At 39.2% G+C, this 14,324-nt stretch overlaps 1 protein-coding gene across 1 annotated transcript in view; it reads left to right on the top strand.

Moving 5' to 3' along the window:
* The window catches only part of LOC126257631 (uncharacterized), a 163,061-nt gene that overhangs the window by 134,995 nt on the left and 13,742 nt on the right, over positions 1 to 14,324 (top strand). Inside the window, exon 15 of the mRNA XM_049955579.1 lies at positions 9,609 to 9,693. Within this exon, the coding sequence (XP_049811536.1) occupies positions 9,609 to 9,693 (85 nt within the window). The remainder of the gene's footprint in view (positions 1 to 9,608; positions 9,694 to 14,324) is intronic.

The following is a 14,324-nucleotide window of genomic DNA, read 5'->3' as shown; positions in this document are numbered from 1 at the left end:
CCTCTCCCCTAAAACCCACATCCTTTCGTCTTTCCCTCTCCTTCCCTCTTTCCTGATGAGGCAACAGTTTGTTGCGAAAGCTTGAATTTTGTGTGTGTGTTTGTGTGTCTATCGACCTGCCAGCGCTTTCGTTCGGTAAGTCACATCATCTTTGTTTTTAGATATATTTTTCCCTTGTGGAATGTTTCCCTCTATTATATTGATATACACTCCTGGAAATGGAAAAAAGAACACATTGACACCGGTGTGTCGGACCCACCATACTTGCTCCGGACACTGCGAGAGGGCTGTACAAGCAATGATCACACGCACGGCACAGCGGACACACCAGGAACCGCGGTGTTGGCCGTCGAATGGCGCTAGCTGCGCAGCATTTGTGCACCGCCGCCGTCAGTGTCAGCCAGTTTGCCGTGGCATACGGAGCTCCATCGCAGTCTTTAACACTGGTAGCATGCCGCGACAGCGTGGACGTGAACCGTATGTGCAGTTGACGGACTTTGAGCGAGGGCGTATAGTGGGCATGCGGGAGGCCGGGTGGACGTACCGCCGAATTGCTCAACACGTGGGGCGTGAGGTCTCCACAGTACATCGATGTTGTCGCCAGTGGTCGGCGGAAGGTGCACGTGCCCGTCGACCTGGGACCGGACCGCAGCGACGCACGGATGCACGCCAAGACCGTAGGATCCTACGCAGTGCCGTAGGGGACCGCACCGCCACTTCCCAGCAAATTAGGGACACTGTTGCTCCTGGGGTATCGGCGAGGACCATTCGCAACAGTCTCCATGAAGCTGGGTTACGGTCCCGCACACCGTTAGGCCGTCTTCCGCTCACGCCCCAACATCGTGCAGCCCGCCTCCAGTGGTGTCGCGACAGGCGTGAATGGAGGGACGAATGGAGACGTGTCGTCTTCAGCGATGAGAGTCGCTTCTGCCTTGGTGCCAATGATGGTCGTATGCGTGTTTGGCGCCGTGCAGGTGAGCGCCACAATCAGGACTGCATACGACCGAGGCACACAGGGCCAACACCCAGCATCATGGTGTGGGGAGCGATCTCCTACACTGGCCGTACACCACTGGTGATCATCGAGGGGACACTGAATAGTGCACGGTACATCCAAACCGTCATCGAACCCATCGTTCTACCATTCCTAGACCGGCAAGGGAACTTGCTGTTCCAACAGGACAATGCACGTCCGCATGTATCCCGTGCCACCCAACGTGCTCTAGAAGGTGTAAGTCAACTACCCTGGCCAGCAAGATCTCTGGATCTGCCCCCCATTGAGCATGTTTGGGACTGGATGAAGCGTCGTCTCACGCGGTCTGCACGTCCAGCACGAACGCTGGTCCAACTGGGGCGCCAGGTGGAAATGGCATGGCAAGCCGTTCCACAGGACTACATCCAGCATCTCTACGATCGTCTCCATGGGAGAATAGCAGCCTGCATTGCTGCGAAAGGTGGATATACACTGTACTAGTGCCGACATTGTGCATGCTCTGTTGCCTGTGTCTATGTGCCTGTGGTTCTGTCAGTGTGATCATGTGATGTATCTGACCCCAGGAATGTGTCAATAAAGTTTCCCCTTCCTGGGACACTGAATTCACGGTGTTCTTATTTCAATTTCCAGGAGTGTATATATATATATATATATATATATATATATATTTTGGAGGGGGGGGCGGTTGGGAAATTACCCACTTCCTATATCCAAAAATTCCTCTAATGAGTAGGAGGAGTTGCCATTAATAAATTCTTTTAATTTGCTATTAGGTAAGTGACCAATGACTTTTGTGGCAGCATAATTTACCCCCTTCTGAGCTAAAGTTAGATTTAACCTTGAGTAGTGTAGATCATCCTTTCTCCTGAAGTGCGCGTCATTTATGTTGGCGGCCGAGTTTAGGTTCGTTCTGCGCATCTGACGTCTGCAGTGCAGAGCATGGACGAGTGTCTTCAGTTTTAGAAACTTTCACTAATAAATAAAGTAATAGAACAAAAGCAATTTCTTGATAGCAGACTTTCTTTTATAGAAAGTTTGGAAAAAGCATTCTTTATACCAACTGCTTCATATTCTATTAATTAATTAAACAAAACAAGCAATAAGACTCCTAATTCAGGCGATAGCAAGGAAAGGTGTTTGTATCAATCTCACGAACTGCTTTTTCACAATAAAGAACAGCGGTAATTGTTTATTTCCTATTGTACTTCGACGAAGCGTGTATATACCAACGGTGTTTATCAGTATTTTGCGTAACGTGTTATATTTCTCAAGGAGTAGCGAATACAAATGAGCTGCGTTAGCGTAATGGTGAAGGTGTTCGGCTTCTATGTGAAGGGTTATGAGTTCAATCCTTGTGAGGTACATAATATTTTCTTTATTTAAAAACAATATTGAAGTGCCATGCTTAACGAATTTAATTCGTTTGAATGCAATTTTTCGAAATTTCTAGTGCTTTGTCTCTTCATTAACCCTTTCGCTGCTGCAGACACGTGCTCCCCGCATTCCGCGCTGTGCGCGATTTTGTCGTCACTGCACTGCTCGCCTGTGCAGACACATGGTGTTCCCACTGCTTTGACACACACATCATTCGATTTCACAAAAACTATTTGGCCCTAAAATTTGATTTTTACACGTCTTCTTGACTGATACCTTTTCCCCATAAATATCCCGAATCTAAGCCGCACCTGAAATTTGAGACTCGAAATTCAAGGGGAGAGAGAAGTTTTAGGCCGCACCTCCAAATCGAAACAATGTTGGTCCATTGTAATATGAGACATAATTTAGGTTGAATGAATGACGATACAGCTACAGTAGTTAGGTTAGAGTCGTAAGCTTAGCAGTTAAGCTATACCAGGTAGCCATTGCTATGCGTCAGGCACTCCGTGCGTATTTATACGGGTACCCTTCCTTTTTCACATGCTTGTCTGGTTTGAATTGATTGCTTATTTTTCTTTGATATGATAAATGCCGTTCTCTTTGTTATAGGTGTTTACGTCACTCTAAGCTAAAAATGTATTACTATACTGTGTCATGCATTGTTTGTTGCATTCTGTGTTTACGGCCTCTCACCTTCGCGACATGGCTTGCTTTTGTGCACGCTACCACCGCTTACAATTAAGAAAAAAAAAGAGAGGAATCGTCTCATTAGCGAAACAATGGCAAGAGACTGCTATTTGTTGTTACTTACACTGCTGCTTTCTTTGATAATGATCAACAGGAACCAAATAATAGAATTCGTATGATGAATATGTTCTGAACGAGAGTTTAGCGAAAATTTTTCTCCGTTTGAAAATTTTTGCAGACGCCTCTTTAGTACATTACATTCTGCACAGAAAAATTAGAGTCATCTTAGATTTAAAAATCTAGTCAATTGCCGTGCTTCATTTCTGACTGTATCACTATTAGGCACAAGAATAATACGAATATAAACATGACATGATATGTATATTCTTCCACGTTTGCTGTTGTCTCACTCTAGTTTCGTAGTTTATTAGGCAGACAGATTTTAAATGAGATAGCAGCAAACACGAAAGAATACGTGGCAAAATGTTTATATTCGTATTATTCTTATGGTGAAGAGAATATTGCATGTGATTCACAATTCATAAAAGTTCCTATTAGCAACCATCTCTTCTCACAGGTAAGAAAACATTCAGAACATAGAGTTGGCCATATTGACAAACATCCCAAACAGTCTTGCCAGTCGGATTTTCATAGTACATTGAAATGATGCTAAATTCGAAGATGAACAATACTTAATTTGTATTTACTTTGTTGGATAATGTATGAAAATGCAGTGATCGAAACTCGGGGCGGAGAAAAATGCTCGTCTTTAACCTTTTTTTAATTTATTTACTGACACAGAGGTTTTGGCGCCAGTATTTATCTTTGTGCCTGCAAAGCATGCCTGTGTAGCACTACATTTATTCGACGACAGAAGTTAGTTGTGGCGGCACCTACCAACATTTTTCAGAACTTCCGCTTACTTTGCACTCGATTCTAAGCCGCAGGCGGTTTTTTGGATTACAAAAACCAGAAAAAAAGTGCGGCTTAGATTCTAGTAAATACGGTAACCTTTGTTAATGTAGCACAGTAGCTTTATAATATTTGGCTGTTTCTGGGTCATTACTCTTTCCTGTTGTTAGCAGTCTGAATGTTTTTCATGCTATTCTGCAAAGGCCAGGAAGTTGAATCAAACATTATGTTAGAGATAAGATTTAAGTTAATATTTGTAATATTGGCTTAGAAAAATTTGAGAAGTCCATTTATTGTTGTTGTTGTTATCTGCCTGTCCAGACATCGCTGGAGTCCTTCTTACCTAAGTGTCTTATAGTACCACCTATACCTCACTCTGTTTTACCATCACTAATTGCAAAAAAACTGTCCTCTGTGCTTCGAGCTGAAATTCTTTCTGATGCAAACACAGATTCATTAAATTATATTTATTTTTATACTGGCCACCTCAGCCATCACTGGGAAAAAAAAGTTTGTGACTTTGCTGTGTTTTAATGTGGTATTAACTTGTTCAGCTGCCACACTAACTTATCAGTGAAATCCCCAACTGACCTTCAGCACCGTATAATTTCAGTTGTGTCAGTTGAAAGCCACTGACTGCACTGTATAGAATCTTGTTCATTTAATGTCTGAATTATTTTCCTCGAATTTTGAGTGGAGAAAACTGACAATACAATCTTTTAATGGACACTTGTCACAATTCCTCAGCATACATTTTCTTCCTGCTCCTTCACAAACATTGCATGAAATAAGGTCTTTGTAATTCATTCCTGTATAGCTCCATGAATCAGTAGAACATTTTGATGTACTGTGTGTAAGCCACTAAGTGTGTGCTATTGATGCCAACCAAAATGTGCAACTTAAATGTCAGAGAACAAAATTTCGAAAAACCAGTTTTTAAGTCAGGATATTCCAGTCGAAAAAACTGAGTAGAGCCCATGAAGATTATATGAAATCAATTGTTTTGTTTTGTATTGCTTCTTCCTATACTCACAGCGTCTTTCGTACCAGGCAAGTGCTGTACTGCTCATTATTCTGATAAAACATAGTTATTAACTCGGTAGTTCCAGGACTCAAATTTTCTGTGTTAAAATGCTGCTAAAAGACACTTCTCTTCGAATAGTTTTTGAGCTCCAATTAAGTGCAGCCGGAATTGTCAGCATCTGAAGCTGTTTGTTTTGTGATGTAGTGAATAATTCATTGTTAGTGACATCAACAAGCTTGTCCATACCTTCAGATTTTTCCGACACATTTATTTCCTAGTCTCTCTTTTCTTTCCCCCCCCAGACATGGTAAATAAACTTTAAGAACAGTTAACATTTTTTGTTTTATGTTTTCATGCACTCGCACTCGTTTTAATTTTTCTTTGCCACAGGGTAATCTACTATGTTTGTCGAGGGTATTCAGTTCCATAGGGGAACATCCAATTTCGCTGAATTAAGCTTCTCCCCCACCCACCCACCTTTTGCAGGATGTAAAGTTTTTGTCCTATTTTCACTTTGTAGCCCTTTGATGAAATTTGTCTACTCTGTGATCTGGTTATAATTCCAAGTGTTTTTTTAATTGACAATTTATGTTTCTTGATGGAGTGGCAGTAACCCCTTTTTTAAAACCATATACTATTCAGAAGCACACATTGATGGTGAAGACGTTTTTAACTTTACACCCGCTTCCATTCTCAGTTTTAAGAGAATTAAATTAATGTCAGACAGTTCAGTAGATTGTATGGCTGTCCCAACACTGCATTTCTCCATTACACAGCAAAATAAAATAAAGTGTTGAAAGCACTGTAACTAGTCAGGCTTATCACAATAATTATTGTCCACTGTATTATTTAGAGGCTGGGCTCAGTTGTCAGTTGGAATATGTCATTCACAGCTACTTCGACACTGTTTTAATATATCTTTTTCTCCTATATGACCGAGCTAGGTGGCGCAGTGGTTAGACACTGGACTCGCATTCGGGAGGACGACGGTTCAATCCCGCGTCCGGCCATCCAGATTTAGGTTTTCCGTGATTTCCCTAAATCACTCCAGGTAAATGCCGGGATGGTTCCTCTGAAAGGGCACGGCCGACTTCCTTCCCCATCCTTCCCTAATCCGATGAGACCGATGACCACGCTGTCTGGTCTCCTTCCCCAAACCAACCAACCAACTCCTATATGAAACTGGAGAATTACTTACTAAAATAGTTAAACTATACATGCCTGTACACAGTATAAATGAATGTTGTTCAGCAGTTTGCGGAAATGAGGGAACAGTGGTATGATGCTATGCACTTCTGCAAAGCTGCAACATACTCGATTCCAAAACTCATACGGGTAAAGCAATAGATAATCAATTCAAAGCATTACATAAAAACAAAGGAGTAAACATTCCATTCATTTCATTTTCTCGTTTGATAAAGTATATTGATTAGAACAAGAATAAAAAATGGTTTTTTTATTATACTTTTCCCTTGCAATGATATTGCTCTTAGTGTGGGTCTCCATATTTGGTTTTAAAAAATTTGAACACTCCAGCTAAATATTTTTTCCTGGATGTGTGAAGAAATTTCATAACTTTTTAATTCACATTTCTCTGAACTCTTTACATATTGATTTATAGTAAACATTTTTATCAGTATTTGTGGGTGAATACGGAAGAAATAACATTATTTTGTATATTTTAACATACTGTATTTCCTTCACTCAGCAACCAAAATTTGTTAAATTCCAAAAAATTTAATAGGCTGTAAAATCTAAATGGTTTGTGATGGAGCAGAAATACTTTGGTTCCTTAATTAGTATCATGAAAGGAACAAATATGCTAAGTTGTAGAAAATATAAGACAATAGGTGTCTTTCTTTTTTTGGGGTAGGATATCCATGTGCTACATGATGATGCAGGGCTAAGAAAAGCATCACTGGCTTCTTTTCTTGTGAGTAGATTGGTAGTGCTTCAAATTTGATTCACCAAGAAAACTATTCATTTTCTCAAAATTTCTGCAGCTTATATCTTAAGGATAGTTGAACACAAATGGAGTGTTCTCTGCAGCCATGCTGCTCTTGTTTACATTGTGAATGGCCATATTGGAAACAAAGCATCCACTTTCATGGTCATGAATATCTGAATCTTATTGGCTATTCGTATGCAATGTGACAATTCAAATTGAAAAAATACTATAGGTTGGTGTGTAGGTTAGTAGCATTTTTGTTTTGCATGTTGGTATTCGGATTGCTTTGGGTGTATTTATTAAATAGTGGCGCTGATGACCTCGATGTTGAGCGACCATAAGCCCCAACACACACATATTAAATAGTCAGTGGAGCTAGAAAATGGAGTGCCAGATTGAGAAATTGGAACATATTCTTCTGTTTGAATTCAGTAGAGAAGTAAAGCAGTGGAGGCAACTGGAAACAGTTGCGCCATGCGTGAGGATAACGCCATTGGATAGAGCATGGCAAGAAAATGGTTTTCTCATTTTAAGGAGCATCATTTTAACATCAGTGACTTCTCATGTTCAAGATGATGATTGGAGTTTGATGAAAATTGTTTAAATGCATTAATTCGCATCATTGTACCCAAGAACTGGCAAATGTGATGAACTCTGATCATTTCACTATAGTGTGATATTTGCATGCAGTGGAGAAGATTTAAAAATCAGGTGCACGGCTACTGCATGCTCAAAGCCAAAATCACAAAAATCAGCAGGTGGCCATACATGCGTCTGTTGCTCATCATCAGCTGGCTCATGAACAGTCTCAACTGCTCCTGTCATATATTGTTACTGATGATGAGAAATGGTGTTTTTATGGTAGCATAAGGAAAAGAAAGGAATGGTTGTGTCCAAACAATGGAGCAGCTCCCCCTAAAAAGACCTGAGCGCATCAACAAAAAATAATGTTCTGCATTTGGTAGAACAGAAACAGTGTGGTATACTACAAATTACTTGGCTAAAGTGTAATCATCATTGCTGATTTATTGTGAACAACTGAGATGTCTTGCAGATGCAATTCAAGAACGACAACTGGGAAGACTGCATGAAGTGATGCTTTTCCATGATAATACTCATGTGCGTTCCACTAAACTGACAAAAAACACTATACAGAAGTTGGGTTGGGAAGTCATTCTGCACCCAGCTTATTCACCGAATCTTATGCCCTCAAATTTTCACCTTTTCCTCTCTCTGTCAAATAACGTTGAAAGAATTTCCTTTCCGGATGACAATGCGCTCTGAACATGGCTCGATGAGTTCTTCACTTTACTTTGATATAGTTCCCCACAGTTGTTTAATGAACAATGTTAGAGCATATGGACTATCAGACCAATTGTGTGATTGGACTGAAGAGTTCCTAGACAGAACACAGCATGTCATTCTCAATGGAGAGAAGTCTTCTGAAGTAAGAGTGATTTCAGGTGTGCCGCAGGGGAGTGTCGTAGGACCTTTGCTGTTCACAATATATATATATAAATGACCTTGTGGATAACATCAGAAGTTCACTGAGGCTTTTTGCGGATGATGCTGTAGTATATCGAGAGGTTGTAACAATGGAAAATTGTATTGAAATGCAGGAGGATCTGCAACGAATTGACGGATGGTGCAGGGAATGGCAATTGAATCTCAATGTAGACAAGTGTAATGTGCTGCAAATACATAGAAAGAAAGATCGTTTTATCATTTAGCTACAGTATAGCAGGTCAGCAATTGGAAGCAGTTAATTCCATAAATTATCTGGGAGTAGGCATTAGGACTGATTTAAAATGGAATGACCATATAAAATTAATCGTCGGTAAAGCAGGTGCCAGACTGAGATTCATTGGAAGAATCCTAAGGAAATGCAATCCGAAAACAAAGGAAGTAGGTTACAGTACACGTGTTTACCCACTGCTTGAATCCTGTTTACCTGTGTGGGATCCGTACCAGATAGGGTTGATAGAAGAGATAGAGAAGATCCAACGGAGAGCACCGCGCTTCGTCACAGGATCATTTAGTAATCACGAAATCGTTACGGAGATAATAAACTCCGGTGGAAGACTCTGCAAGAGATACGCTCAGTAGCTTGGTACGGGCTTTGTTCAAGTTTCAAGAACATAACTTCACTGAGAAGTCGAGCAGTATATTGCTCCCTCCTACGTATATCTCGCGAGGAGACCATGAGGATAAAATCAGAGAGATTAGAGCCAACACAGAGGCATACCAACAGTCTTTCTTTCCACGAACAGTATGAGACTGGAATAGAAGGGAGAGCCAATAGAGGTACTCAAGGTACCCTCTGCCACACACCGTCAGGTGGCTAGCGGAGTATGGATGTAGATGTAGAAGACCACGCGATTTCTACAGTTGCAGATTTGAAAAGTTACCCCAGCATTGGAAGACTGTTGTGAATAGTGAAGGAGAATATATTATTGATGCCTAATGTCTCTGTTCTGTGTATCTGTTGTATTTACTAAAAATATGGAAAAACACTATGGACTTACATATCAACCAAATAATTCATTTATGGAACTACAATTTTGCTTTTCTTCTTTAATTCATTTGGGGTTTTAGGTAACCAAATTACAAATGTACCTTATACTTAATAAGTTACATACCATTCTAATTATTTTGTCAATTTGTAGGCAGTTGATGGCAACGACAAAGAGGTACAACTAAAGCCATTTGCAGTTGTCAAGCCAGTGGAGAAAATGTCACGAAATGCTGTCAGTAAGTGCATCAATATTAGATTTTATATTCTATGTTCATAAAAATGTTAGTAGGTCAGAAAGAGACACGAGTTTTGTGATGTCAAAAAGGCAGTTTGACAGCCTTTGCAAATGATTAGTTCGTAGTACAGATAGCACTATCATGGTAATATGAAAATTGAGAAGCAGGTATTATATTTAATGGAATGTACACCATAACTTGTTGTTGATAACCACACAATTCAGTAGTGCAACACTCTTCTGCTGGTCTTCTATACAAGAGCTCCCTGTATCTTTACCACCTCTTAGTGGTGCTATTCCAGCATGGCGGATAGTAGTAATACGTGGACCAATTCTTACCACCTTTCAGTAGCTATGCGTGAAATTGTTTCAATGAAAAAGGGAAAGCATTGTTGCAGTAAAATGATACAAGACATGCACAATAAAGACAAAAAACATTAGTGAAGAAACCACTTTTTGAATGTAAAAAAATACTGAAATGTATTGAAACTTTTCCGGGTTATTCTACCAGAAAAAGGCCATACTTCAATTTTGTCACCAACACAGTAAGGTATCAGAAGAACTTATTTAGTATTCAATAGTCCATATCAATTCAGGCAGGCTAGGAAAAAAAATCTTACGTTTGTAGTTTTGGATGTTATTGAATTTAGCATATGTTAAAATGAAGGATTAAGTAAGGAATGTACATTTTTTCCTCCAAAAGAATTTCTGCTCCGAATTTCTGCCTTCCAAAGATGACACTGCACATACCATTTTGAGGATGCGAATTTGGAATACATTTTCAAATGCTCTATCTCTAGAAAAGTTCTAGATATTTGTTGTTTTTTTTATTATTATTATTTATTTGAAAGATAATTGCTTTATGATTACAAAGAAATCCTCTATTTGGACTTAATGTGTCAAAGTTCTTTTACTATAGCGTTCTCAACTTTTTAATAATTTTTGGAAAAAACCTGTTTTAAAAAATGCCAATCCATAAAAATTTTGATTTTTTTATTTTTTTCTTTTTTTATTTTATTTTTTTTTTTTTCTTTCTGTTAATTAGTACCATATAGTTCTGCATTCCCTGAAAAGGAGAGCTTCCACTCTTAGTTGGAACAGGTTTTATAAACAATTGAAATTTTTGCCATACATAAAACCTGTTACATTAACACTTTATCACATAACAGGCTCATAAAAATCAAAACTTAGCCTTATTTAACATAATTTTAGTTTTGAAATATGAGTAAGAGACTCATTTTTCAAGCATTTTAAATGGTTCCAAAATATATGTGAAAGGTCCAAAGACTTAAAGGTTTCAATTTATACAACGCCTGTGCACTCTGTTTTGTACTGAAATTAGTTAATGTACTAAAAATGTGTTCCACTGTTTCAGTATTTTCCTTTGATATAGAATGATGCCTTCCTGTTGAACCAATAGGAACTGGAACACCTACAACCTTCAAAATATTGTGAACAAGAAGTGAGCACTGATGGCATTGTTTTTGTCCTTCAGCTGGAAACCTATATCCAGCAGCTGGTCCATGTGGTAGCATAAAGTTCACTACAATTTCGTTTAACTCCTAACTGGTATCTATTATCTCTGCAATCCACCAGTTACAATCATACACACACGCCACAATCATCCCCCTCCTCAGGTTGTGAATCTGAATATTATCCTGCCCTTTCTGAGGTGTTGGCAGAATGAATGAAATTTCTTCTTTCTTGCTCTTTAAAGTGTGTGCAATATGAGTTCGCCCATCCCTTTGAGTTCAGAAATGTCTCTTCCGAATTCCTTTCACAGGGGTCGTTTGTTTGGACCATTCTCCTTTTTTCTACTCATGGAATTCTTCGATTTAGTCTTTGGACAAAAGAATGAGGGCTGTGGATGTGCAAGATTTCACGACTCTGATAAAATCCTCAGCATTCTGAATCACATTTGGTCTGGAAAGATTATGTTTTGTAACATAGTGCTTCAGCAGGCCTCGTACACCACCACAAAGCCGCTTCCCGTGACCGGTAGCACTGTATACCCAGTCAGTTGGCACAAGTAACTTACACCTGGTAACAGTTTTTAAAATGACTAGGAGTACCATCGGAAATAATGATGATCTTGCTCTGTCCCCGTTTGCAGTTGAAGAATTTCGTGCATTGCTAGCAAAGCATGTGCTGAGTCATGTCCTGTGTCATCACTTATAGCTGCAACACTTGTGGTCTTGTTTTGAAAATGTGTCAGTTCTGTAAAAAGTGAAACCTGGTCATTACTCCAATGATACCACTGTACTTCTTGGGGTCGTATTACAGACCAGTTCTCAGCAAAATCACAGTGAAGTACTAAACATAGTTCTTCAGCCTGTACACACCCTTTCACTTCTGCAATGTGTTGCAATTTCTTCAGATGCTGATGTGTTACTGCTTTCACTGACTTTTTACCAAGTTCATCAATGAAACTGTCAAAGGCAACAGTTTTCTTAATTAGTTTATTTTCCTCCCATGTCGCATATGTAATTTCTGCAGAGGTATCAATTACGTCTTCCAGGCCAAGTGTCTGTAAAGACAGTCCTCTGTTTCAGGGCTGTCACCACATTCCTGAAACAAACAAGTCTCTCACTTTACATCACAGAGTACTAATGACTTCACAGCCCAACCAAGATGTTGTGTGTCACGTGCTCCAGTAAGTTCTTCAAAGTTACCACACAAAGTTCAAAATTTTTGCAGTACATACTTAAACAGACATCTCTAGGTGGGTGTGGAACTACCCACTTAAGTGGTAGTGCATAAAATTTTGATCTTCCAATATGTGAAGTTGTATAGTTGCTCTTATAAATTGCAAAAGTTTCTTTAATACTATGAGTCGTGTACCTCTTCACTTTTGCAACTTTTTTACCTTCAGCTGTTACAATTATAGTTCTTTTTTGTTGGCACTCTGGCAAGAACAGTCCCATTTATCTTCCAGTTAAATGACTGCACTATTTGAACTTGAGCTGCTTCTACAGGGTGACCTTGATAGGGATCTGGTCTTCTAAAGACTCCTTTTATGGACCTCACACTTCTTGATTTGCCTGCCATGTACTTTGATACTGATGAAACGCGATTCAAATTTATTCTTTGAAAATGTCAACTTGCACCTTTTCATTCAAGGATGCACAATATTCAACAGCTGAATTGATATTTGTGAAAAATTCCTGGCAAGAGGTGCAAGAGTGCTTTGCTTCATTTTCTTTTGAAGATGGAATTTCTACTTTGAAGAGTGTGATCAGTTTTGCTGTACTGTATTCATCCATAGCTGTAGTAATTTCTCTGCACTTTCTTGTTGTGTAGAGTTTATGACTCAACTTCACTGACCACACTTTCTTAACATGACTAACACCTACCTTTGTAGTTGACTGATTCATAGTATTTAATTCTTCTCTACTGATGCAAAATCTGCATCATGGGAGGCTTCACCTTGTTCAGATACTGTTCAGATTGTTATACTGTCAAAACACTTAGAACTCAAAAAGTCGTCACTGGAAACATCTTCACTTTGAAACAGTGTGTTCAAATGAGAATACTTATTCCCAACCTGAACAAAGTCTGTTAGTCAGCCCACTTCACTCTCCTGTGACCCCAGTCAGACGATATTTCAAACAGTCCTTTTCACAAAACACACTGCAACTGTGTCAACTGGAAAATTCCTCATGAAAACACAGAATTCACTGGATAGTCTCAGATTTCTTAGAAGCCTCTTCAGTAAACAAATTAGTACTGGATGACCACAATATATTAAAAAAAAATCAAAAGGCAGCAGTAAAAGAACTTTGATAGATATGTACAAATGGAGGATACCATTGTAATCATAAAGCAATTGTCTTAAAAAAACCTGTAACAAAATATCTAGAACTGTTAGAGATACAGCATTTAAAAAAAAAAATCCAAAATTCGTATCTTCGCAGTGTCATGTTTGAAGGCCTGTATCTAGGGGCAGGAATTTTTTTTGGAGAAAACAAATAAATAAATAAATACGTGTTTCTTACTTACTCTTTAATTGCCAAATTCAATACCATCCGAGACTATGCAGATAAACCCCAACCCCTCCACCACCTGAAGTGGTACGGATTATGCTTATAAAACAAAAGGCATTTCTGAAAGAAAGGGAAAAAATGCATTTTTGTGTTCTGTGAAAGAATTTCTAAATACATGGAAAGAATAATGGTTCTTTACTGATACATTGGTAACCTTAGCTTAAATAATGCTGATAGTTACTTGACAACGCTCCAGGCAGAGCAGGCAAGGTACTTAGTGTAGATGGAGAAACAAAAATAACTATCCACATGGTAGGGGGGAGAATTTTGGCACTGTCAAAATATGCTGACAGGTTTGGTTTTCCATTCGCCTTAGTGCATAGTGCAGCCACCATATGTTGACAGACACCAGCAGGGGTCAGAAGAAAAAAAAAAAGCCTAAAATTCTGATCGCCAGAGGGCGCATGAGTAGTACTGGGAAAGAAGTGCAGCCTCGCTCTCTAAAAGCAACAGCCGACAACCAGTTTCTGCAAAAGCAGAAGTGACACGTGGTCACCAGGATCACCAGTTTCTTCTGGTGTTGTGGAGGTTGTAATCGAAATCTGTAATGGGCGAGAATTAGTCTTTTCACTCATTTCAAAATAAAAAA

The sequence above is a fragment of the Schistocerca nitens genome, chromosome 1 (genome assembly GCF_023898315.1).
Source record: "Schistocerca nitens isolate TAMUIC-IGC-003100 chromosome 1, iqSchNite1.1, whole genome shotgun sequence".
Taxonomy (NCBI): domain Eukaryota; kingdom Metazoa; phylum Arthropoda; class Insecta; order Orthoptera; family Acrididae; genus Schistocerca; species Schistocerca nitens.
This window is presented reverse-complemented; position numbering and strand designations above follow the sequence as displayed.